General features: G+C 42.2%; 1 protein-coding gene across 2 annotated transcripts in view; it reads left to right on the top strand.

The window, feature by feature from the left end:
• LOC137095401 (retroviral integration site protein Fli-1 homolog) overlaps nt 1-27973 on the top strand; it is a 46039-nt gene that overhangs the window by 7974 nt on the left and 10092 nt on the right. For both annotated transcript variants that reach the window (XM_067462028.1, XM_067462027.1), the window contains exons 2-3: nt 20327-20532; nt 27574-27722. In XM_067462028.1, coding sequence (XP_067318129.1) covers nt 20327-20532; nt 27574-27722 — 355 coding nt within the window. The remainder of the gene's footprint in view (nt 1-20326; nt 20533-27573; nt 27723-27973) is intronic.

Below are 27973 nucleotides of genomic sequence, written 5' to 3'. Positions count from 1 at the left end.
GCTGGCCACATGACCTTGGAGGACACCAGCTCTTCAGCTTAGAAATGCAAATGACTACCACCCTCAGATTCAGACATGACTAGACAATATCAGGAGAAACCTTTACCTTTAATGGTAATTGTGGTGCCCAGAATTGGATACAATATTCCGGATTTGGTCTAACCAAGGCAGAATAGAGGGGTACCAGGACTTCCCTGGATCTAGACACAATAGGAATCTAGTGTCTAGATCCAGGGAAGTCATGCTACCCCTCTATTCTTCCTTGGTTAGACCACACCTGGAATATTGTATCCAATTCTGGGCACCACAATTGAAGGGAGATGTTGACAAGTTGGAATGTGTCCAGGGGAGGGTGACCAAAATGATCAAGGTTCTGGAGAACAAGCCCTATGACGAGCAGCTTAAAGATCTGGGCATGTTTAACCTAGAAGAAAGGCTGAGAGAGGACATGATAGCCATGTATAAGTATGTGAGAGGAAGTCATAGGGAGGAGGGAGCAAGCTTGCTTTCTGCTGCCCTGGAGACTAGGACGCAGAACAATGGCTTCAAACTACAAGAAAGTAGATTACATCTGAAAATTAGGAAGTACTTCCTGACTATGAGAGTTGTTCAGCAGTTAAACTCTCTGCCCCAGAGTGTGGTGAAGGCTACTTCTTTGGAGGCTTTTAAAAAGAGGCTGGATGGCCATCTGTTGGGGTGCTTTGAATTCAATTTTCCTGCTTCTTGGCAGAGGGTTGGACTGGATGGCCTATGAGGTCACTTCCAACTCTATGATTCTATGAAATAGTCAGGAGTGACTTGAGAAACTGCATGCCAGAAGCAACTTACAGATTCTTAAGTCACTCCTGATACACACACACACGCGCGCACACACAAAAAGTGGTTACTTCACATGAAAAACTGGTGCAGCCAATCTCTGTATCTGATCAATACAATCTCTAGTCATTTCCTCCTCTGCCATAATTGTCAATCAGCATCACTTGTCAACTTCAGCTGAAATAAGGGAGGATTTCTAGTTTGTTTTAGGTGTGGTACAATGGGAAATAGGCAAATAAAGTTTTTTTAAAAAGACAATTGCTTAATATGCCAACGTTATGCTTCTGGTTTGGAAATCATTGCTGCAACTGGCCCCTCCGCTAAGAGTGAGGTGGAAGTATAACTGAGACACACACACAAATTCAGAGTGTCCCAAAAGTTGCCATACACAGGGAAAATGGGAATTTGCGCTAAATGTGTCTTTATTTACAAAATATTTACAAAATATTATCTATCATTTAAATATTATCTAAATGTGTCTTTATTTACAAAATATTATCTACCCCTGGGGGGGTCACGAGAGGGGTTTCAGAGTGTTCACCAAAGACCGTCAGAAAACATGTATTTCTGATGCCCTTAGGAACCCTTTTGGCAGAGAAAGCTGAAGATCTCCCCACCTATCCTTCTCTTCCTTTTGGTGTTGGTGAACTACAACTCCAAGAATTCAAAAACAGCCCCTCCCCTATGCCCATCAATATTCAATGTTGGCCATGTAGGTAGTGTACCAAGTTTGGTGCAGACCCGTTGTGGGCTGGGTTCAGAGTGCTCTTTGATTATAGGTGAACTATAAATCCCAGCAACTACAACTCCCTAAAGTCAAGATCTATTTTCCCCAAACCCCACCAGTGTTCACATTTGGGCATATTGAGTATTTGTGCTAAGGTTGCCCCAAATCCATCGTTGTTTGAGTCCACAGTGCGCTCTGGATATAGGTGAACTACAACTCCAAAACTTGAGGTCAATGCCCACCAAACCCTTTCAGTATTTTCTGGTGGTCATAGGAATTCTGTGTGCCAATTTTGGTTAAATTCCATCATTGGTGGAATTAGAATGCTCTTTGAATGTAGGTTAACTATAAATCCCTGCAGCTACAACTCCCAAATGACCAAATCAACCCCCCCCCCCCCCAATCCCTCCAGTATTGAAATTTTGGCATATCGGGTATTTGTGCCAAATTTGGTCCAGTGAATGAAAATACACCCTGCATATCAGATATTTACATTATAATTCATAACAGTAGCAAAATTACACTTATGAGCAATGAAAATAATTTTAAGGTTGGGTCACCACAACATGAGGAACTGCATTAAGGGGCCATGGCATTGGGGAGGTTGAGAACCACTGATCTATGTGTTGGCAACCTTTTTCTACACACACTTCTTTCCCCACTCATGACTTTGGTTTCCCATTCTCCTATGTATGGCAACTTTTGGAACACCCTGTATATCGGTTATTCTAATTGAGAGGGTAAATGTTATGGTTGCTAAACAACCATGACCTGTCTTCCTTCTTCTCTGATTCCAGGAAGAGGGGGAAAATTCCCAAATGCTAAAGCATTGTTGTGGCAACAGAAGGGCCAGCTGGAAGGAAATGCTCTCCAAAGAACTTGGAAAAGTAGTTTCTTGGGACTGCGGTCGCCATTCTAGTTGGGGATTCCCAAGAACGTTTTGGTGGGCAAGAGGCAGATCCGAGCTGAATTAGGCAGGAGAATTGGCTTCATCACACTAGATAATGAATCCACTTGAAATCTGGTTGCTGCCTCCTGCAGAATTCTGGGGTTTGTAGTTTAGGGAGGAGCCTTTAACAGCCTCATTAAACTACAAACCCCAGAATTCTGTAGGAGGCAGAAACCAGATTTCAAGTGGATTTATTCTCTAGTGTGATGAAGCCAATTCTCCTGCCTAATTCAGCTCGGATCTGCATCTTGCCCACCAAAACGTTTTTGGGAATGATATTTCTGGTGCAACTTTGGCTCCAAAAGGAGATGGATCACCTTTTAACTCCTTCTAGTGAAATTCTGGTCTGTGTGTGCACACAATATAAGTGAATGTCATTGCCTGTCTTTCTGTGGCTTCAAAGACCAGTTTGGTTCAGATTAAAATAGGTTTAATGGGGTTAAACCAGGTCAGGGTACATACACTGGAGATGAGAAACAGTGCCTGTGTAGATTCAGCCAAATAATCAAGTAATGTACCAACTGATTTTTTTTTCATGTCAGGAGTGACTTGAGAAACTGCAAGTTGCCTCTGGTGTGAGAGAATTGGCTGTCTTTACCAATGGATAAAGCAATCACAGATTAGCATTTATCATTCAAAGACAAACACAGCGCAGAGCACCTGATGAATCAACCTGGATACAGCATATTATTTGAGAACACAGAAATGCTGGACCACTCTAACAACCACCATGTCAGACTGAAATCCACAAGCAAATGGACAATTTCAACAGAAAGGCGGAAAATGAACAAAATCTGGCATTCAAAAAATTATAAAATCATGACAGTAAATAAAGAGCAATATTAAAAAAAACCAGGGGAATTCCAGACAGGAATCAATCAGGGCCAGCTAACACCTCCCAACAAAGGATTCCCCCAGCCAGGCTTTGAAGCTGCTAGGCTATTCAATGCTAATCTAGGTAGCCATTTGCAACATTCACTCCTCAAACATACAAGAGTTCTTTCTCCCTCCCTGGACATCATTACACAGATATATAAACCTCACTCACCTAGTTTCCAACAGACCTCACAGCCTCTGAGGATGCCTGCCGTAGATGTAGGCAAAACGTCAGGAAAGAATGCTTCTCGAACATGGCCATACAGCCTGGAAAACTCACAGCAACCCACAAACACAGTGGTTTTTCAAGAGATAAGTGCTTCAGCATAACCTGTACTTCACAATATAGGACCCTCAAGATGTTTTTGTCACCTCTGATTCTTAAAATTAGCCATGCTTCCTGCAGATGTTGGAAGCTGTAGTCCAAAACATCTGGAGAATCCCAGGAGCAGGATGACTGCTCTAATATGTATCTTTTAACCTTGCACATTATGTTGTTTATTTTATTGTAATTTGTATTTTATTTTATAGTAATTTGATTGATGTTTGGCCTTGGCCTCATGTAAGGTGCCCTGAGTCCCCGTTGGGTGAGATGGTGGCAGGGTACAAATAAAGTTTATTATTACTAGGTTCTTGTGGGTTTTTTCGGGCTATAGGGCCATGTTCTAGAGGCATTTCTCCTGACGTTTCGCCTGCATCTGGCAAGCATCCTCAGAGGTAGTGAGGTCTGTTGGAATTAGGACAATGGGTTTATATATCTGTGGAATGGCTGGGGTGGGGCAAAGAGCTCTTCTCTGCTGGTGTGAATGTTTCAACTGACCACCTTCATTAGCATTTGAAGGCCTGGGAAAATCTTTTGTTGAGAGGTGTTAAGATGGGCCTGGTTGTTTCCTCTCCTCTCTTGATTTACTTACATTGCATGCTTTTGAAATGCTAGGTTGGCAGAAGCTGACAGTCAGGAGCTCACCCTGATTTGTTTCTACTTTTTGCTTGATATTCAGGCAGGGATTCTTGTATGTCATAACACAATCCAGAGTGACTCCCAGGTATTTGGGTGTGCTGCAGTGGGATTCCTTCCCAGGTAATCCTCAGAGCTCGGGATGCTTGTCTGTTCTTAAGGTGAAAAACACATGTCTGGCACAACCTGGGGATCACAACCAGACACAGTGAAGACATCCGCCCTTGCAATTTGCTACTCTGCTGCTAAGTACGCATGCCCAGTGTGGAACACATCTCACCACATTAAAATAGTAGATGTGGCTTTTAATGAGACATGCCGCATTATCACTGGGTGTCTGCGCCCTACACCACTGGAGAAATTACACTGTTTAACCCATATTGCACCACCTGACATCCGCCAGGAAGTAGCAGCCAATAGTGAAAGGACCAAGGCAGTGACATCTCCAGCTCATTCCCTGTTTGGGTATCAGCCAGCACGTCAACGACTTAAATCAAGAAATAGTTTTCCAAGCTCTGCAGAGACACTCACTGGAACACATCAGCAAGCGAGAGTTCAAAAGTGGCAGGCTCAAATCCAGAACCTCAATCGATGGCTGATACCAAATGAGAGACTCCCCCCTGGGCACACAGAGGACTGGGCGACTTGAAAGGCACTGAACAGACTGCACTCTGGTACCACGAGATGCAGAGCCAACCTTAAGAAATGGGGCTACAAAGTGGAGTCCACAACATGGGAGTGTGGAGAAGAGCAAACTACAGACCATCTGCTGCAATGCAACCTGAGTCCTGCCACATGCACAATGGAGGACCTTCTTATAGTAACACCAGAGGCACTCCAAGTGGCCAGCTACTGGTCAAAGGACATTTAATCATTTAATCAAGCCTGCAAACGTTGTGTTTTGTTTGTTTGTTTGTTAAAAATGCAGTACAACCGTTTGATTTGCCAACTTCAGGTCAGCAGCTTTCCTGCAGCTAACAGTTTAACCTGCTGTGCTACCACAGCTCTAGAAACAGTTGATTGCCAGTTTTGTCAAGTGTTGAGTATCCTCAACTCAGGTAGCAAAATGCTTTAATGTGGTTCTGGGGTGGAGGGAGTTTTTGGAGTTGGGTGAGGCAACTTTTCTCATGGACATTTTTCTCCCAAAACAGTTCATTGTCTTATTATAAATATTGACTATGGTGACTGTGGGACTCTGGGGATTAGAGTAACATCTCTTCCTTCTCCCCAGCCTCTTGGAAAAGGCATGTTTACCTAGGAAACAAAGAAAACCCTTAACAATGAGGTTTTCATGGGAATGTTTGCAGTGATTTTTCTTATCTCAGTACAGACAGAAGCTTCGCAATATGATATGAAGACCAAATGATGGGAGGTGAAATACCTGCTTAATCTCTGCATGACAGTCTGTTGTTCAAGGCAGCTAGCTACCCTGATTGCAATGAAGAGAGGGAAGGTTTCGCATGTTTCCTTTTAAATGTTATTTAAGTCTTTTTTTTTCCCTCAGCTTGCTGTCAGGGGTCATCTAGGCAGGCATGGTGCCAATTAGATGAAATAATACTGGCCTAGCATGCTTCTGTGCTCTTTTAACAGCGATTTGGCATATTTGAAAGATCAGGTAAAAACCTTTCCATATCATGGAAATAAATGGGGCATGTTAACAATATACTGCTTCTATTTATACTCAATCCACAGCAGTTTGTGGTGACCCTATCCTAAGATTTGTTTAGAGGAATTTGCTATTAACTTCCTCTCACATCACACTGAAGAGTGAAGGATGTCTCACAATGGTTAACTCTATTGGGGTTACATATGAGGGTTGAATGAAAAGTAATGCCTCCACCTTCGTTACTTGGGTTTGGATGGGAATATTTTAATAAATCAACGCAGATATAATCCTTAGGATGTGCTCTTTAACCACCACTATTCATTGTTGAAGGTAGTGACTTCACTACCTTCATGCCTCACTATCTTCACACTTCACTACCTCTGAGGATGCTTGCCATAGATGTAGATGAAACGTCAGGAGAGAATGCCTCTAGAACATGGCCATATAGCCTGAAAAAACCTACAACTACCACTATTCACTTTTCCACATAATCACCAGAAAATTGGGTTCCATACTTCGCACTTTAACAACACAACCATTCAATGCTAAGACTTCCTGCAAAGTGGAAATGAAGAGGAGAGTCTACTGAACAAGCCAGTACCTGCCGCATACCAGTACTGTCATCTGTTGGGCAGTTACGAAGGTGGAAGCATTACTTTTCATTCAACCCTCATAGAAGCAGGGAAGAGTATGGTAGAGTATGTTTATCACAGTGCTCAGTCATACTCCATTTTGAAATGAAATGGATGATTTCCCTACCTTTATCACACTGTTAAATCTATCCCTGTTACTCACCCATTCTTTGAGTAACCTGAAGTGTCCTTCTTCTATTGGTACATCTACACGGAACACTTAACATGGATTGAAGGCATCTTGAAAATATGGTGTCCAAATAACCCTTGGCATGGCTGTGTGCAGGAACATGCTTTAAAGATCTTCAACTAGAATAAGCAAAATTGTGGGAAACTCCAAAATAGGCCTAGATATAAACATTGTATGGCCAAACCAATTAGGGACAGGCACTCTGACATGCACATTTGTATTGGAAAAAGCACCCAAATCCTCCATGGCCATAAAGCCATGGATCCTATGTGGTGAAATATAAAATAAACCATGTGTAGTTCACGTTTGATCAGTCCACACATTGCCTTGCCAGAGAAAGAAAATATGCCACACAGGTGAACAATAAAGAACAAGTAGTTTACTCTTCGCAGTTCAGAACAACATATGTAGCATGCGATCAGTTGTATCAATTCACATAAAGTTCTTTTATGAGAGACCTAAAATTGCCTTCCTTTTTTCCATGTGGATAAACTCTTTCAGCAGCTCATGAAGCGAGAGCGCACTCCAAACTCTGTCTCTCTATTTGCTTCTCTCTTCAAACTGTCTGTCTCTAAGCACGTGCATAGCTCAAACTTCAACAAAAATGTCACAGTATCCAAAAGTTCCAAGCTCAGTCAGTTTGCTGGTCATTGCCTGACCAATCAGCTTTATGCATCTTATTTTACAGTTGACACACACATGTTTACTGATTGCTTGCATGCTCCAACGTCCTAGGGATCCTGGAACCAGGTTGGAGCCAAACTTTCAGGTGTGGATAAACCCTGCCAAGCCCTGACATAGTTCCATGGCTTTATGTTTTGGTGATTATTAGATGAACATTTGCTTCATTTCCACCTCTACTATTTTTATTCTGTATTACTTGCTCAGTGTAGATGTGCCCTATCTTGACACCTTTTGGGATATAAACTGATACTCTTAGGAATGTCTCTCCACCTCTTCTTCTCATAAGTCCTCTCTTAACCTTCCTAGACATAGCTAGATTAGATCAGCTGCTGAGTTACCATCCTATTATAAGGTGACATTCCTATAAAAAATTAGGTTCCCCCCCCCCCCCCCTCCAAACCATTGATGTATTTGATCCTTAAATCAAGATCTGTAACTGATGCATGCACTTTCACCTCTATGTTTGGAAGGGAATATAATGTGCTCATGGCCACCACACAGAGATTAAGCCAGTATTTCACCTCCCATCATTTGGTCTCCATGTCATATTGCTAGGTTTCTGTCTGTACTGAGATAAGAAAAATAACTGCGAACATTCCCATTAAAACCCAGTTGTTAACAGTTTTCTTAGGTCCTTCCACACAGGTGTATAAAATCCACATTGAACTGGATTATATGGCAGTGTGGACTCAAAAAATCCAGTTCAAAGCAGATATTGTAGATTATCTGCCTCAATATTTTGGCTTATATGACTGTGCAGAAGGGTACTAAATTTCCTGGGAAAAACATGCCTTTTCGAAAAGGCTGAAGAGAGAAGAGATTGTTGTGCTAAGCGTATTTCAGTCAACGTCCAATGCAGAAGACACAATAACATTGCACCCAGGGAAGAAGAAAAATCAGAAAAACTTTACTCTTAGCAGCAGAATTAAAACTTAAACTTGCAATATTACAAGCAGTGCAACAAACTTATATAGCCTTTGTAAGCAATACAGAATAAGGCTTCTTCGTCTCCATCCAAATGTGAGAGCAGTAAAAATTGTAGAACAAAATGCCTGAGCAAAGGCTTCTCAGAGTAAAAGCTGAACTGTATTCTAAAAACCAGACAGTTATACCCCACCGCGTGTGGTCCAAACTTACTAGTTGACCTATGTTAGCAGCTGCATATAATAATTAAGAGCATAAGGTTTTCTTTAACACATAATACTTGATCCTGTTGTGACTTACTGTAACAGAGATAGTTGAGTGGGAATTCCAATTCTGGATACCCATAGTCCAAGAATCACACCTAGTTCTGAATATTGCTTATATCCTAACCAGTGTTTCTCAAACTCTGCTCCTCTGGGTGTTTTGGACTTCAGCTCCCACAATTCCTAACAGCTGGTAAGGTTCCTGGGATTTCTGGGAACTGAAGTCATGGAGGAACAGTTTGAGAAACACTGTAAAACAGTATAAACAGTACTTTTCACAAGAAGGAGCTCTACTAATATATTTCAATATAGAATGCATTTGTCCAGAACATCCCATTCTATTCCCTCCTTTCCTCTGCAACCAGTCAATATTATGTTCTCATTCAGCATGCTCAGCCCTCATTCCACGCTTTGCAAGTTGATCTTTCCATTATAGTTCATGTCTCCCTTAAGCTCTGTGCATATGTATGTGCACACATTATTTGAGTGTGGACTCAAATAACCCAGTTCAAAGCAGATATTGTGGGATTCTCTGCCTTGATATTCTGGGATATAGGGATGTGTGGAAGGGCCCTATGATAGGATAGCAACTCAATGTGCTGATTGAACCTGGTCATGTTTGGCAATCTAAGCCTCGTAGCCTATTTCTCTTAAGAATGGTGGATCATCTTGTCTGAAGTACGCAAGCAGCGTTGTTTATCTCTCAGCACTGGGAGTTGAAGGGTTAACTGGGCAGATCTTCCAATTTCATTCCTTCAGTGTTTTTCTGGCAAGTACCTCACTTTTTAATTTGGAGAGTACCGTACTTCTAAAACCTAACACTGAAAGTGAAGAGTGCCCAATTTTTGCCTCCAGTTCGAGTTCTTTCATTCACTTGCCAAAGTTTTCAGTTCCTGTATCACCAACATGTGCATGCATATTGTTGAACCAACATTGCAAAAAGGGAAGGCAAAATCTTGATAGATTGTATCAGGCGTCTTTTTGTGGTGTTTTACTGGCACGTGTGTACTGTGGAAGGGGAAAAACACCAAACTACTCTTGATGCACAATGGCTTCAAGTTTGTGTTTCTCTTGCGTTTCCCCAGGTGCCTCTGCATATTAATAAAACTCTATCAAGGGTCACAAAACTGCATTATTGGCCTGAATGCTGATGCAACAGAGAGGGGGAAAAGCACAAATAGACTTATTTATTTATTTATTTGTTTATCGTATCAGGAGCAGATCAAACGGTTGTATTGTATTAAAAAGAAAAAAAACCCCCCACAAAGTTTAGAAACTTGGCATTCTATTAAATGTACTTTGACCAGTAGCTGGAAACTTTATATATATATATAATTTTATTGGTTTTCATATTCACATTTAAAAGATACAAAGAAAGTGTGGGAACAATTGGTTCTAGAAAAGTATGGGGGGTATGGAAGAACGGAGGGAGAGGATAAAAAGAAAAGAGAGAGAAAAGAAAAAAAGAGGAGGGGGTTTAAAAAACAACTTCCAATTATTTTCCTTTTGTTGTCCTTAATGTAGTAGCTGGCAACTTGGAGTGCCTCTGATGTTGCTATAAGAAGGTCCTCCATTGTGCAAATGGCAGGGCTCAGGTTGCATTGTAATAGGTGGTCTGTGGTTTGCTCTTCTCCAAAACTCACATGTTGTGGACTCCACTTTGTAACTCCATTTCCTAAGGATGGCTCTGCATCTCATAGTGCCAGAGCACAGTTATGTTCCAAGTCGCCCAGGTTTCTGTGAGCCCAGGGGTGAGTCTCTCATTTGGTATCAGCCATTGATTGAGGTTCTGAGTTTGAGTCTGCCACTTTTGGACTCTTGCTTGCTGAGGTGTTCCAGCGAATGAATTGAGGCCCTGGCAAATAGGGTCCTACTATTACATGTACTACTCTCAGGACTTGAAAATTTCTGTTGCAAAAAATCAATGTGTTCATTATTCATGACTTTTTTGGGAAAGCATTTCATCATCGTTACATTACTTGTTCAGTTTTATTACTCTGAAACTTCATCTTGAGGATTGGTAAGAGAAACTGGTCCCAAGTAATTTGGAACTAAAAAATCCAGGGAGTCATTTGGAAACAAGGGGTCAATTTTGGAAGCAGCTCTCATAAAGGGAATCTCTGCTGTGTCTCCTTGCCCTGAGAACTCAAGTTTCCACGTGCTGTTATGGGAAGTATAGTATGGCTACCTAAGAAGGGATGGAGGAGGGAAAGAAGAAATAGAAAGAAAAAGAAAGATGGGAGGGAAAGAGTAAGAAGAGATGAAAGGGGGAAATAATGGCATGGAAGGGGAAAACAAGGGACGTAAAGGGGAAAGAAGAGGGGTAGAGACAAAGAAGGTAAAAGAAAGGAAGGGGAAAGGGGAAGAAAGGTGAAAAGAAAGGAGGGAAAGGAGAAATGTGTGGAAAGTATGGGATGGGAGGGGAAAGAAAGGAAACAAAAAAGACGAGAAGATAAGGGAAAAGAAGGGATGGAAAGGAGAAAGAACAGAGTAAAGAGGGAAAGAAGAAAATAGAAAAGGGGGAAAGGAAGAGGGGAAAAAGTGGGGAAAGAAGGGAAAGAAAGGAGATTTTTCTCTCCAGGAGAAGAAGCGAATGCCCCCCTTCCTTCCACTGTCAGGCCAGCCATCCTCCTCTCTCTTTCTCTTCCTCTCTCCCTCTCTCCTTGACCAAAAAGTGAGCAAAAGGTAATGACAGAGTCTTTTCTTAATAAAACAATACAGCTCCTCCCACAAATTGCGCAACTGTTTCATTTTAAAGCGGAAAACAGGGGGAATCCACCACATGACAAAATTGGCCGTTTTGCCTATCTCTATGCGAATAATTTACAAATAACTCTTTCAGGAGTGAATTTTCCTTCTGAGTGATTTACAGGTAAAGTAGGAGAACAATTGAGTAAAAGGAAAGGAGGAAAAAAGAAGAGATAGTAAATTTAAAAACAAAGAAAAAGGCAGATAAAGAAATAATAATAATAATAATAATAAAAATAATAATAAATTTGAAAAAAGTATAAAAATGGTAACTTCCATCTAATCCTTTGCAGTTTTAAGCTTGTGCAGTCAGTAATCTTCTGTATTAACAAATAAGGACGAAAAAGAAAGCTTTAACATTGATCTTGATTATGTCCATTCTTTTGACGTTTCTTTTAATGGCCCTTTTGTTTACTCATTTCTTCGTATTCCTCCAGCTGTGACCAATTTGTTTGTTTGATTGGGTTTCCCCCAGTTTTTCTTTAATAAAAAGTTCATTTGTCCATGTTTTTTATCTCCCTTATTTTATTTATCCATTTGTCAATATCCGGTATTTCCCTCTGTTTCCAGAGTTTCGCATAGATAATCCTTGCGGCTGACATCATGTACACAAATAGGATGTCCTCATTTGAATCTAATAATTTTCTCCTACTTTACCTGTAAATCAAACCTACACCCCCACTTTTTTCTGTCTCCTCTCCCGAACTACTTCAAATAAAATATGATATAACACACAAAAAAAGATTTTTATTTCTGAGTGGTAGATTTTTCTCACTTTCTGTTGTCTCACCCTTGTTTGTTACTAGGAGTCATGTTTAAGTCTGATGTTTGTAACCCGGGGACTGCCTGTAAATAGAAATTAGAGCATGGAGTGCATCCTTTTTTGAGTGACACAATTTCCTCATTTTGGGGAGATACGTAACTAGTCACTCAAGGGAAGCCCTTGACTTCCTCAGAAGTTCATCAAGGGCTCTGGAAGAAAAGGGTCACACGGAAAGAGCAGATAAGCCTCCTTGAGAAAGCCTGACCTGCCCTTTCTCCCACAGGACCAGGTTTCTCTCTTTTTTCTCTCTTTCTTAAAAGTTTCCCTGGGAAATTGTGTGTCCCTGGTGCCAAAGTCAAGAGGATCTCTATGAGATCAGAAGGCTCCTGGGCAACGCTCAAAACACAAAACGAAATGCAGACTACATTTGGGAGTGGGAAAAAATACCAATCCATCCTGAAAGTGCCAAAATGCTGCATTACAACAATCCCATCCCACAAAGGATCTCTAAGACAGAACAGGGCTGCCTGCTAGAACTCTCCTGATTTGTATAATAGATCAACCTGTAAAATAGATCAGCTGTTCAGCAAGAGCAATCACTAACCACAAAATGAGTTATTACAACAATTTGAATTATGGTATTATGAGACTTCACTTAGGCGATCCCTCGTAGTCTGAGGATGATGGTCCTCCAAGTTCGGTGTTCTGGCGGTGGGTCCGTAGATGACTGTGGAGCCCTATTCTTGATCTGCATCTTCTCCCACAGTGAGGACATCAGTTTCCAGGTGGAAGATGGTCCCGGTTGGGGTTGGCTTGATGCACCTTCCTCTTGGCACATTTCTCTCTTTCACCCTCCATTTGTGCCTCTTCAAATTCTGCAGCACTGCTGGTCACAGCTGACCTCCAACTGGAGTGCTCAAGGGCCAGGGCTTCCCAGTTCTCAGTGTCTATGCCACAGTTTTTAAGGTCGGTTTTGACCCCATATTTAAATCTCTTTTCCTGTCCTCCAACATTCCATTTTCTGTTATTGAGTTCGGAATAGAGCAACTGATTTGGGAGACTGTGGTCAGGCATCCAGACAACATGGTCAGTCCAGTGAAGTTGATGGCCGAGGATCATTGCGTCAATGCTGGTGGTCTTTGCTTCTAGTAGACTATGGGACTAGTAGACTTTTAAAACAAAAATGTGAGCTCAGTTGGTTCTTTAAACCAGACACTATTGCTTGCTAGTTACTAGCTGCTCAGTTTGGAGAAATTACTTTTTTTGGACTGTAATTTCATCAAAGGAGCCCTCAGTGGGTTAAACCACTGAGCTGCTAAACTTGCTGACTGAAAGATTGATGGCTTGAAACCAGCGAGTGGCATGAGCTCCCGCTGTTAGCCCCAGCTTCTGCCAACCTAGCAGTTCGAAAACATGCAAATGTGAGTAGATTCAGCAATTGCTCTGGCGGGAAGGTAATGGCTCTCCGTGCAGTTGTCAGCCACATGACCTTGGTTGTGTCTATGAACAACAACAGCTCTTTGGCTTACATAATTTTGTTCAGTGTATCTGTAGATACTTAAAATTGATTTTATTCATAATTAAAATAAACTCTGAGTAAAACAATGTGAGAGTTATATTAGTAGTCTTAGTTTGCAAACTCCTTTTACTTTCTGTTCCTTGTTACAAGCTGTTAAATACCTCTTTTTGTACTTCCCCAATACCTTTCCTGAGCCTATCAATCGCTCCACCAAAAAAAAAAAACCAAACAAAAAAACCCAATTCTCCACTTTTTAAAAATAATTACTGTATATTCAGTTCTCACTCAGCCATGAAATCCATTGGACCTTATGAAGGATTCCTTTCAGTCAAGTCATTTCCAACATATGGCAAACCTATGACAGGGTTTTTTTTTGTTTTTTTTGTTTTTTTGAGAAATGGCCCCATTGCCATCCTCTGAGGTTGAAAAGGGAGTGGGAATGTTTGGATGAGGCTCAAATGGGGAAATGCAGGTGGCACTGTACTGCAAAATGGTACAATGTGGAATGCTTTGCTATGTCTGTAAATAGATATAATTTAGCAATCCTTGTCTAAGTTGAATCCATTTGGACTGACACTTAATGCAATTGTAGGAAGAATTATCTCAGGGGTAGTAGTCCTGGTAGTGCAGCAGGTTAAACTACTGAGCTGCTGAACTTGCTGACTGAAAGGTCAGCAGTTTGAATCCGGGGAGCATGGTGAGCTCCTGCTATTAGCCCCAGCTCCTGCCAACCTAGCAGTTTGATAACATGCAAATGTGAGTAGATCAATAGGTATTGCTTTGGTGGGAAGATAATGGCGCTCCATGCAGTCATGCTGGCCATATGACCTAGGAGGTGTCTACGGACAACGCTGGCTCTTCGGAAAAATGGAGATGAGCACCACCCCCCAGAGTCGGACATGACTAGACTTAATGTCAGGGGAAACCTTTACTTTTACTAGTCGTCCTGCAGCACTCTAGATGTTTATGCCATGACCCATTATTCCCCCCGACTACATCTACTAGGACAGTACTTCTCAACCTTCCTAATGCCGCGACCCCTTAATCCAATTCCTCATGTTGTGGTGACCCCCAACCATATCATTATTTTCATTGCAACTTCATAACTGTAATTTTGCTACTGTTATGAATTGTAATGTAAATATCCGACATGCAGAATGTATTTTCATTCACTGGACCAAATTGGGTAAAAATACCTGATATGTGGGGGTGGGGGGGATTTATTTTGTCATTTAGGAGTTGTTGTTGCTGGGATTTATAGTTCGCCTACAATCAAAGACCAATTGAACCAACCTTGGCAAACATGACCTACAGAAAATACTGGAAGGGTTTGGTGGGTATTGACCTTGAGTTTGGGAGTTATAGTTCACAAACCTCCAGAGAGCACTGTAGGCTCAAACAATAATGAATCTGGACCAAATATTGGCACAAATACTCAATATGCCCAAATGTGAACAGTGGTGGAGTTTGGGGAAAATAGAGCTTGACATTTGGGAGTTGTAGTTGCTGGGATTTATAGTTCACCTACAATCACAGAGCATTTTGAGCCTCACCAACGAGAGAATTGGGCCAAGCTTCCTAGGCAGAACCCCACAACCAACAAAAAAAATACTGTGTTTATGATGGTCTTTGGCGACCCCTCTGACATCCCCTTGCAACCCCCCCCCCCCCCCCAGGGTCCCGATCCCCAGGTTGAGAAACGCTGCGCTAGGAGTTCAATTTCTATTTTCTGCATCTGGGAGATTGCATAATCTCCATCCCAAATTGCAGAGTAGTTGTATGCATGTCTGTTTGGAAATAAATTCCTCTGATTAAGCCAACGGCAAGCAATGTATGGTCCTCCTGATATTTTGGGCTCCTAACAGAAATCAGCCAGAGCCAGAAATGAATGGCGAGAGATGATGGAAGTTACAGTCCAGCAACATCTGGAGAGCTATGCACATCTTGTTCTGGTTAAGTACATTTGCATCTGGGTCAAAGTACGGCATTACTATCAGATTTTTGAATTCCACATTAATGGATCCTACCACTAGTATTTCACCTTAAACGATTTAATCTTCAGGCCCTAATATGAAAGTGGAATATTATGCAGAAGAAATAAAACCACAACTCTCTTCTCTCTTTGCTTCTGGTGATAGCATCTCCCTCCAACCGTGTGCCTGCTGAAATGCCTGCTCAGCACCCAGCAACTTCTGCTTTCAGTGCATGAAGAAGTTTGCAACAGCCTAGCATTGGGGGCTGGGAGAACTGTGCCAGAGAAAGTCTCTCTTCTACAATGGGATTTGAACTAGTGCATCCCTTCCCTCCTTTTAAAGCCATAATTCAGTGCCATAGTGTCCAACTATTCACAAATGAAAACTGGGACAATTGGGGCCAAGATGGCAAATTATTAAAGACTGAAAACACACATGTCAGAAGAAGTTACAGGAGTTTTCTTTTGCCTGAGCTTACTGGGAAGAGCAAGGTTCTCCCCTTCTTTTTCTCCTCACCTCCACTAAATTAGTTGAGTACAAACTACTTTTGTACTGGGTTGTTGTAGGTTTTTTCAGGCTATATGGCCATGTTCTAGAGGCATTCTCTCCTGACGTTTTGCCTGCATCTATGGCAAGTATCCTCAGAGGTAGTGAGGTCTATTGGAACTAGGACAATGGGTTTATATATCTGTGGAAAGACCAGGGTGCGACAAAGAACTCTTGTCTGCTGGAGCTAGGTGTTCTTTGTTCCACCCTGGTCTTTCCACAGATATATAAACCCATTTTCCTAGTTCCAACAGACCTCACTACCTCTGAGGATGCTTGCCATAGATGCAGGAGAAACGTCAGGAGAGAATGCCTCTAGAACAGGGGTCCTCAAACTTTTTAAACAGAGGGCCAGGTCACAGTCTTTCAAACTGTTGGAGGGCCGGATTATAATTTGAAAAAAAAAATGAATGAGAATTCCTATGCACACTGCACATATCTTATTTGTAGTGCAAAAACACTTTAAACAATACAATAATTAAAATGAAGAACAATTTTAACAAATATAAAATCATTAGTATTTCAATGGGAAGGACCTGCATTTGGCTGATGAGATAGGGTTGTTGTTGTGTGCTTTCAAGTCATTTCAGACTTAGGTTGACCCTGTGCGAGGGCCAGGTAAATGACCTTGGAGGGCCGCATCCGGCCCCCGGGCCTTAGTTTGAGGACCCCTGCTCTAGAACATGGCCATATAGCCCGAAAAAACCTACAACAACCCAGTGATTCTGGCCATGAAAGCCTTCATCAATACTTTTGTACTGGAGAGTTGTGCTGGCAGGACTGCTGACTAAAAGGTGAGCGGTTCAAATCCGGGGAGCGGTGTGAGCTCCCATCTGTCAGCTCCAGCTTTCCATGCGGGAACATGAGAGAAGCCTCCCACAGGATGGTAAAATATCCGGGCATCTCCTGGGCAACGTCCTTGCAGATGGCCAAATCTCTCACACCAGAAGCGACTTGCAGTTTCTCAAGTTGCTCCAGACACGAGAAAAAAACTTTTGTACTATGAGCTCAGTTTGCAATTAGTGAAGTAATCTAAGAACAAAGTGGAAAATTGGAGAGAGAAACTGGAACATTTTTAAAACAGTTGGGAAAAATGAGATGACAAAGGATTAATTAGGATTGTATCTGCCAAACTTGCACAGTTGGAGTCAGGCCCGTAGTCGGGGTGGAGGGGAGGGGCTTGAGGGACTTCACCTCCCCCCCCCCCAAAAAAAAATTATCATGGTGGTCTGTGAGAAGGCCTTACTGGTACATTATTTAAACTATTATGTTTATTCATATCATGATCTGATCACCATGCTCAATATATCCCATATGCATGGGGGTATTGGGATAATGATACAAAAGGTTTGCTAGGGTAGATCCTGAGCCCACCCCCCCCCCCCAATCAAAATCTTGGCTACGGGCCTGGTTGGAGTATTTGCAGTGTCTGATGGCACAGAGAAGTGTAGCTTTGTTTATTTGATACTAGCCGTTCCCTGCCACACGCTGTGGCCCAGTCTGTGTATATGTGTTTTGTGTATGTATATATGTGTATATGTGTGTGTATATGTGTGTGTATATATTTGTGTATATGTGTATTTATGTGGTTATGCGCATACGTTGTAATGTAATTTTTTTGGCTTTTTAAGTCTCTTCTGCTGTGTTTTTCAGTGTTTTATGAGTGATGGTCACTCGTTGGCCTGATAGGTGTATTGTGCTCATATTTGGTGCTCATATTTGGTGCCAATTTGCCAGTGGTTTTTCAGTTATGTTAATCCCACAAACTAACATTACATTTTTATTTATATAGATATATTCCTAAACCCTCCTTAAAACTAGGACTCGAGACACAATTTCAACAGGTGTAACTTTCCATGCCAGTCCTATTTCTTTACTTTCAAAGCTTGATATCTGGAGCAGTGTTTCTCAACCTTCCTAATGTCACAACCCCTTAACACAGTTCCTCATGTTGTGGTGACCCCCAAACATAACATTATTTTTGTTGCTACTTCATAACTGTCATTTTGCTACTGTTATGAATCGTAATGTAAATATCTGATATGCAGGATGTCTTTTCATTCACTGGACCAAATTTGGCACAAATACCCAATTTTTCCCAATTTTGAATCCCCCCCCCAATTTGAATTGAGGGGGGGTTGATTTTGTCATTTGGGAGTTGTAGTTGCTGGGATTTATAGATTACCTACAATCAAAGAGCATTTTGAACTTCACCAATGATGGAATTGAACCAAACTTGGCACACACAACTCCCGTGACTAACAGAAAATACTGGAAGGGTTTGGTGGGCATTGACCTTGAATTTTGGAGTTGTAGTTCACCTATATCCAAAGAGCACTGTGGACTCAAATAATGATGGATCTGGACCAAATTTGGCACGAATACTCAATATGGTCAAATGTGAACACTGGTGGGGTTTGGGGAAAATAGACCTTGTCATTTGGGAGTTGTAGTTGCTTGGAGTTATAGTTCACCTACAAAGAGCATTCTGAACCCCACCAACAATAGAATACGGCCAAACTTCCCACATAGAACCCCCATGACCAACAGAAAATACTGTTTTTTTCTCATGGTCTTTGACGACCCCTCTGACACCTCTTTGTGACCCCCCAGGGGTCCCAACACCCAGGTTGAGAACCGCTGAACTAGAGTGTCTCCAATACTGAAGCAGGACAGTGTCACAGTGCCTTGAAAAATTGTTGAACTGACAGCAAATATTCACCTGCTGCATTTTTTGGCAGAACAGGCTCCTTTTTTTACAGAAGTACAGGAAGAAGCTGGGATGAGCTGGTGGCAATGTTCACGGTTTAATATGGCCATGTCTGATTCCGAAAATTGTCAGAGCAGTGGCTGGTATCTTTTGTGGCTGGGCGTTCCAGCTTCAGTGCTGATGGTGAACGGCCTCCTCCTTGCGTTTCCTGAACCCTGAGGTGCGTCACTGCCCAGGAATTCCATTGTTGAGGAAGGCAGGGTGGTGGAAACCCCACACCGTAATTCCTCTCCTTGCTGCCTTTCCAAACAAGTCTCTAGAACTACTCTTGAGTGATGGTGTGCCTACCCTTCAAAGGAACCAGTGGGAGTCCTTTGGGATTTCATAGGATGTTATGGTTGCCGTGTTCTTTGCTCTTTTTCCCCTCCATGTTCTCCTTTGTTTCGGCTTGGCCACAGTTCCACATTCCCCAGATCGGTGTCCTTTCTTTCTAGGGCTGGACTTACTTAAAAGGCACCATGAAATGAGCTGGTGCAAGAATTGGGTTTTATACTACAGAAAACAGCAGCGAGCGTGTCCATCTTGTTGTATTTTTCAATACAAAAGACATCATTTTGAGATGCCTTCCTCTAGCACTAGAATAGTAGTTCTCAACCTGTGGGGAAAATGAACTGTGGGAGTTGAAGTCTAAAACACCTGGAGGGCCAACGTTTGCCCATGCCTGATTTAAACTATCCTAAAAGGAAAGAGTCCGAAGCTGTTAGGAATTGAAGTCCAAAACACCCAGAGGGTCAAAGCTTGCCCATGCCTGATGTAAATGAACTTGGAGTGCTGCATCTGGCCTGCGGGCCTTCATTTGAACACCCTGACCTATCCCTTATGCTGAATTTATTGACTGCAAACTCCGTTCACTCTTTGAACTCATTTTGCAGCATTGAGGATGAAGCAATAACTTGAGAGGAGGAGAGAGGAAAATGGACCATTTTAGAAATAAGTTTGGTTTTTGTGTGTGTTTTTTTGTCGTGTCAGGAGCGACTTGAGAGACTGCAAGTCGCTTCTGGTGTGAAAGAATTGGCTGTCTGCAAGGACATTGCTCAGGAGACGCCCGGATGTTTTGATGTTTTATCATCCTTGTGGGAGGCTTCTCTCATGTCCCCACATGAGGAGCTGGAGCTGATAGAGGGAGCTCATCCACCTCTCCCCAAATTCAAACCTGCGACCTCTCGGTCTTCAGTCCTGCCAGCACAGGGGTTTAACCCACTGCGCCACCAGGGGCAAGAGAAAAAGTGGGACTACAGAGGGCTAATTGGAACTGTCCCTGCCAAACATAGACAGTTGGAGGATATGTATTCAATATGTCAGCTGGTCTCTGCATATTTTCTAACATTTGATTTACAAGGGCAGCCCTGAGAGCCTCTTTACCTTTCTTTCCTCAACTCTAGGAGGCGCTGTCAGTGGTAAGTGAGGACCAGTCCATATTTGACCCATCGTTCAGCACTCCGCACCTTTTGAAGACCGAGCTACCCTCTGTGGATGACTATGGTGGCAAGGAAGGCATCGGTTTGGAGGAGCCCTCGTGGTCAAACCAGGCTAACAACAGAGTCCACGTAGTGAAGCAGGAAAATGAGCAGGTCAACTGCTCCAGCAGGTCAGCTATTTGGGGTTTGGGTGGCCATGTGTGTGCAAATGCTCCAAGAGAAGAGTAATCAACTTTACTTATTTACTTAGGTGAACCCTCATTGTCCGAGTAGGATAATCTTCCAGGGTGGGTCCATAGGTGACTATGGAGCCCTATTCTTGATCTGCATCTTCTCCTGCAGTGAGGGCATTGGTTTCCAGGTGGAAGGTGGTCCCGGTTGGGGTTGGCTTGACACGCCTTCCTCTCTTTTACCTTCCATTCGTGCCTCTTCAAATTCTGCAGCACTGCTGGTCACAGCTGACCTCCAGCTGGAGCACTCACAGGCCAGGGCTTCCCAGTTCTCAATGTCTATGCCAGAGTTTTTAAGGTTGGCTTTGAGGCCATCTTTAAATCTCTTTTCCTGCCCACCAACATTCCGTTTTCCGTTCTTGAGTTCGGAGTAGAGCAACTGCTTTGGGAGACGGTGGTCAGGCATCCAGACAACATGGCCAGTCCAGCGGAATTGATGGCGGAGGACCATCACTTCAATGCTGGTGATCTTTGCTTCTTCCAAGATGCTGACATCTGTCCGCTTGTCTTCCCAAGAGATTTGCAGGATTTTCCGGAGGCAGCACTGATGGAATCATTCCAGAAGTTGCATGTGACGTCTGTAGACCGTCCACGTTTCGCAGGCATATAGCAGGGTTGGGAGGACAATAGCTTTATAGACAAGCACCTTGGTATCCCTATGGATGTCCCGGCCCTCAAACACTCTGTGCTTCATTCGGAAAAATGCTGCACTCGCAGAGCTCAGGTGGTGTTATTTTTCGGTGTCGATGTTGACTTTGGTAGAGAGATGGCTGCCAAGGTAGCGGAAATGTTACACCATTAAGCTGTATCTCTGACATCAACAGAGTTATCAACAGTCAGACTGTGTCCTTAGCTTGTTTTGCAAAACCTGCTCACCATTGGTTCTGGCCCCTTTGTAGTGATTTTAGCTAGGACCACAGATAGGAAGGTCTGTGCCCAGTGAGTTTCTGCTAAACCAAATCAGTCAGGACAGAGAACAAAGCACTCTGGGTTGAAAGCAAACTACAGAGGTTTATTACAGTTTGGTCAAAAGGGATACAAGTACCAGGTCACCACTCAAAATGTACAAGCATAGCTTTACAATAAAACACAAGACATTTTATACACTTTGAGATCTATTCAGACATCCCACACCTCCTCCTGATTGGCTGAGATTGGCTGGAAGTTTCTCTGACGTTACTGACAGGATGAGGGGTCCCCATGGTGGGAAAAATAACAATTGATTATTGGTAGGTTTAAAGGTCTGTTGCAGATACACAGGTCTCTGCAACAGGTCTGTTACATGGTGTGAAACTGAAGGGGATATGACGTGGATATACAGAAGATTCCTTGATTGAATTACGTGTCCAGTTCTGAGAAGGCAAAAGTGCAAGACCCAGAAAACAAAAGGTGGTAACCCTGGATAACCAGAGGGTTATAATAATAAAATAAAACTTTATTTATATCCTACCCTATCTCTCCTAGGGAACTTAGAGCGGTTTCTACATATACAAAATAATACAAAAACATACAATATAAAACAAAAACATAGGCATAAACTGTTAACACAACATATATATTAAAATCAATTTGAAACCAGTTCTGCTGTCTTCTTCATGCAAGGTAAGCTGCCAGGGGCCTGGACTATTTGGAATGGACTGGGCCAAGGCTAGTGCAAGGAGAAGGGGAAAATGGGGCTGGCTGAATGCTACAGTGCAAGGATTGGTCTCAGCAATGGCTCTACTAGGGGACCGGGGCCACTCAATTCCAAGGCCAATTAAAGGACTGTAAAAAAGGTCTGGGTTGGAAGAAAAGGTGCCCTCAGATGACAGGGAACTGGGGAATGGATGGGGTAGAAGGTCAGGTCCTAACTGTTGGATCAAGGGCTTCAGATTTGAGACTAGTCATTATCGAAGGCCTGATGAAACCACCAAGTTCTTACGGAAGGAGGTGAGGAATGGGGCCTGCCTTATCTCCTTGGGGAGGGCATTCCAGAGGCCACCACCAAGAAGGCCCTCTCCCTCGTCCCCACCAACCCTCTGAGAAGGTTCATGTGTTCATATTTGTTTTAACCTTCTCTTCCATGGAAACTATACACTTGCAGTCATAACAGGTAAACAGCATATGCCCATCTGCGATAATAAAGGGATTCTTCCTCACATACATACAGAAAGGATATGGTATTACCTGGCTTGGGAAACAGCTGGAGGGACCTTTCTTAATTGTTTAGTGAGTCCGTTCCCAGAAGCTTATGTAAATAGGGGCACTGGGGAAGCAGATGCCTTCATAATACATTTGATACAGTTTTATACATTTAGGAATTGATACAGTACACAAACAATGCAAGTTACTAGGCCTGGGCGGTTTCGTTTCGTTAATTCGTAATTCGTTAATAATTCGTTAATTTTTCCAATTACAAAACGATAACGAACCATTCTGGAGCAATTATTAAAAAAACGAATTTTTAAACACGTTTTGTAAATGCTTCGTATTTCATTATTGTATTCGTTTCGTTATTGTTCTGAGGTCGTTTCGTTATTATTTCCGCATGTCTGGGCCAGTTTTATGGTTTAATTCGTGAAAAAAAATTATAATATCACACCAACAGTCAAGAACAGAGGGAGAGGGAAGCTTCAGAAGTTTTTGGAGGTTTTTTAGCGTATTTCGCGGTTGTGTCTGCCATTAACGAATCGATTCGTTATTGTTTCGGAAATCGATTCATTAATTTTTTACCATTTACGAAATTTCGTAAATATCGAACTTTTTAAAAGGAAAATTTTGTAATTATTTTAAATATCGAAACAAAAAAACCCCCCAAATACAAATCGATTTTAGAAACAAATTTTTCCGTTGTTACCCAGGCCTACAAGTTACACAAGAAATATCATTTTATTACATTTATTAAAGGGTTTAGCTATGATATAATTTGGGGTACAGTTGTTTCTGGGTTCTCCTGAAGCCCCCAGAGGCTTCGACATTGCAGAACTTTGAAATATCGGGAAAGGTTTTAAAAATAAAGGGAAAAAAATGTATACCTTACTTGAAGTTTCATTAATGTCCACAGATAATTAGGGATGTGTGTGTATGTCATGGCTCAACAACATTATCAGGAAGAGAGAAATGTTTGTTGCCAAATTTTTGGTGTTCCAACTTTGATGTAAGGGGATCACCTTTGAAGTCAGAATCCACAGTTTTAAAAAGCAGAGGGTTGTTTACTCATTGTGTTTTGGAAATTCCTGGGCCCCTAAAAGGCATTTTGGAAATCTGGGGGCTATTTTTTCTCATGCAAATTGGTCCCTGGGGGCCACAAAAATAACTATGGAGGGCTACATTTTGCTCACTCCAGTTCTAAAGGCTGTAGTTAGGCCCCTTCCACACAGCTGAATAAAATCCCACATTTTCTGCTTTGAACTGGAATATATGGCAGTGTGGACTCATATAACCTAGGGCCCTTCCACACAGCCCTATATTCCAGAATATCAAGGCAGGAAATCCCACATTATCTGAGTGTGGACTCATATAAAGGAGACATTGTGGGATTTTCCACCTTGATATTCTGGGATATAGCACCTGTCTAGAAGGTCCCCCAGTTAAAAGCAGATATTGTGGGATTTGTTGTCTTGATATTCTGGGTTATACGGCTGTGTGGAAGGGCCCATAGATAGCTATTTTTTCTGCAGCATTGAACCCAGGGGTATAGTATCTGGAGCTCACCAGACATTGTTGGATACAAACTCCTATTATCTCCGACCGTTAGCCATCCAGCTATAGAGACATTATAGCATCACAGGGGATGGGGAGAGGAATGAGGCACCCCTTGCCTGGATCTGCCTTGGGACCTGAGGGTGACACTGGAATAGCAGTCCCCTTTTTGCCTTTTCACCTTAGCCATATAAGTAGGTCCTGGACGTATCTTCTGCTAAATTTGTGGCAGCTCACACAAACCCACAGGAAACAGCTCATTTCCCCTCATCAAAACAGCTTGTATTAGTAGCCTGGCATCAAGAAATAGGGCAAAAAAGAGGTCAGCACAGTTCAGACCAAGAGCTTTCTAACATTTATTGAGCCGAAATGGAGAGCTGGTGGCCACGGTCATCCGTGCCTGGAGGCCACCATGCCAGGAAGGGTAGCTTGGTAAAGCCTTCAGAAAGGCAAAGTGAGGACAGGGAGACAGATTTTGGAGATATATATCATTGTATTATCTTGAAAATAATTAATGCTTCGATTTATTATATTGGATTTTTAAAGTACCCCGTTGCATTAGCCACCCATTGCTTTTTTTGGCTGCTTTTTGTTACGTAAAGTAAAATGCAGGGTTCTAGAATGTATAAGAAGGTGGGATAAAAGTTCCAAAAAGTTCTGTTAAAAAAAATCTTAAAATATGTTAAAAGTCCGTTTAGAAATATGTTCTTCAAAATGTTTTGAAAGGTATGTAAAAACATACCTTGTGATACCTACCTATCATCATTATCATCTTTATTTATATCCCACCTTTCCCCCCACGGGAACTCAAGGCGGCTAACATCTATCCACACTAGACATTTGAAAAGAGCAATGCAAAAGTAAAAAAAAAAAAAAAACCAATTAAATAGTAACAATGTGGTAAAAACAGAATTGAAATACAGTAACTGGTAGCGCGGCAGGTTACACCACTGAGCTGCTGACTGAAAGGTTGGTTCTCTGAGCAGGGTGAGCTCCCGCTCTTAGGCCCAGCTTCTGCCAACCTAGCAAACATGCAAGTGTGAGTAGATCAATAGGTATGCTTCTGCGGGAAGGTAATGGTACTCCATTGTCTACAGACAATGCTGGCTCTTTAGCTTAGAAATGGAGATGAACACCACTCCCCAAAGTCGGACACGACTAGACTTAATGTCAAGGGAAACCTTTACCATTACTTTACTAAATGCACTAAAATGGCCTTTAAAACTCATATCTATAAAACGACATTGAGTCCATTACACAGTAATTCCTACCCACCCCTGTAACTCATAACTACAGTATTTGTAACTTCCAAGGCCTGGAGACAAATAAAACTAATGTGAATCCAAGTAAACATCAAGAGTCAAAGAAGTCAATGTGTGTTTGCATGCAATATTTATAGATGTATTTTTATTTATAGGACAGATATTCTCCTTTTCAACTTTTCAACTCCCTTTCAAAGGAGAAGTACAGCAGTACAGAGTAGCAATAATAGTAATAATAACAGTCTCTCAGAATATTGTTTATCTTACATTACAACAACAGCTACAACAACAGTAATGACAACATTCAGCTATCACCATAAACCATGTTTTATCACAACAGAACAAGCCTATTTCCTGACCCCCTCTAAGGTACACAGAATTGAAATTTTCTGCTTCTGTTGTTGATTCACCAGTCATCTGAATCTGAGAAACTATAGTTGATCTTAAGTATGGTTTGAAACAAGCAAGAGTGGCATCACCATTAAGTAGACTAAGGCCCCTTCTACTCTGCCATATATAAAATTTATGTATTTATTTACAGTATTTATATTCCGGATTCAGGGTGGATTATAATGCACATACCCATGGCAAACATTCAGTGCCATTTAGGCATGCAACATATATAGACAGACATGAGGCGATTTAACATTCCAGCGTTTCCAGCTTCATGTGGGCATGCTTGGTTCTGGCCACAAGGGGAGCTACTGCTTCACCATCCACTTGTGACACCGGGTCCTTTGATAGAGTATTTCCTCATTCTTCTGCATGCTGCTGGAAGGTTTATGGCATTGTAAATTAGTTAAATGAGCCTCCCTGCATAAAATGGTACCTAAATTTCCTACTTGACAGATGCAACTGTCTTTTGGGCTGCATAGGTCGACAACAAGCTAGACTATTAATGGTAGGGAGCTTACTCCGACCCGGGCTGGCTTCGAACTCATGATCTCTCAGTCAGTAGTGATTTAATGCAGCTGTCTACTAACTAGCTGTGCCACAGCCTGGTTATCTGCTTTGAACTGATTATATGGCAGTGTAGACTCAGGCCCCTTCTGCACTGCCATATAATCCAGATTATCAAAGCAGCTAATTCACATTATCTGCTTTGAATTGGATTATATGCCATATAATCCAGTACAAAGCAGATAATCTGGATTTTATATGGCAGTGTAGAAGGGTCTGAGCTGCTACCCAGGCGGCAATTTTTAGGTGTCAGGACAATGCAGTGAATTGTTAGCTATTTCCATTGCTATTATATTTTAACTGCCAGGAAAGGAAAGAGATGTTCAGAATCAATCAGGGCCAGCTAACACTCTCAAACAAAGGATCACCTCCAGGCAGGAAGCAGCCAGGATTTGAAGCAGCAAGACCATTCAATGCTAATCAAGGTCCAGCATTTCTGTGTTCTCAAATCATATGCTGTGTTCAGGTTAGTTCATCAGAATCAATCAGGGCCAGCTAACACTTCCAAACAGAGGATCGTCCCCAGGCAGGGAGTAGCCAGACTTTGAAGCTGCAAGACCATTCAATGCTAATCAAAGTCCAGCATTTATGTGTTCTCAAATCATATGCTGTGTCCAGTTTGGTTCATCAGAATCAATCAGGGCCAACTAACACCTTCCAACAAAGGATTCCCCCAGGCAGGATGCAGCCAGGCTTTGAAGCTGCAATTCAGAGCCTTATGTTATTGTGTTGTTATTTTTGCTGTTTTGTATTCATTCTATTGTAATTGTATTATGTAAGCTGCCCCAAGTCCCCTTTGGGGAGATGGTGGTGGGGTATAAATAAAGTATATTATTATTAAGGGCCCAAAATAACTAGTTTGGGTAAGGTACATCAAGATTTTGGGTGGATGTTCCTCCACTTCAGGCAACAAGGCACTTGATCCTGTTGTTTAAAGAACAGATATCTCACAGGCCTCTTTTTTATTTCCACCATGAAATGTAGAAATAATACGTTGTTTGAGGAGAACAAACTCCTAGTTCTCAAGGACAACATTCAACCTGGCTGTCCAATGAAATGCCTATCTCTTTCCCTTCAGCAAACCATCTCCCGTGGACTGTAGCGTGACCCGGAGGAGCAAGGCAGTTGTCCCTTCCCAGGTATCCTATCCAGGCGGATACAACAACCAGCGTAACAGCCCTCCCATCAACCCTCCCAGTGAGGAGAAGAGAGTTATTGTCCCAGCAGGTAGGTATCAGATGATATAGCCCTCTTCCTTTCCTAACTCTTGCTGAATGTTAGATCAAATTTGAATTGAGACCTGAAGTTGTCTAGTTGTTAGGCATCCACTTGCCATTTTGCCTAATATACAGGCAATATGGAGGCACGTTTGGTTCGGGACAAGTGGATGCACCCTATAGAAAGGTCATGTAATAAATGGCTCCTGTCCCCTATGCGATTGCTTTCTTCTAGAACAGGTATGGGCAAACTTCAGCCCT

The sequence above is a fragment of the Anolis sagrei genome, chromosome Y (assembly GCF_037176765.1).
Source record: "Anolis sagrei isolate rAnoSag1 chromosome Y, rAnoSag1.mat, whole genome shotgun sequence".
Lineage (NCBI taxonomy): Eukaryota > Metazoa > Chordata > Lepidosauria > Squamata > Dactyloidae > Anolis > Anolis sagrei.
This window is presented reverse-complemented; position numbering and strand designations above follow the sequence as displayed.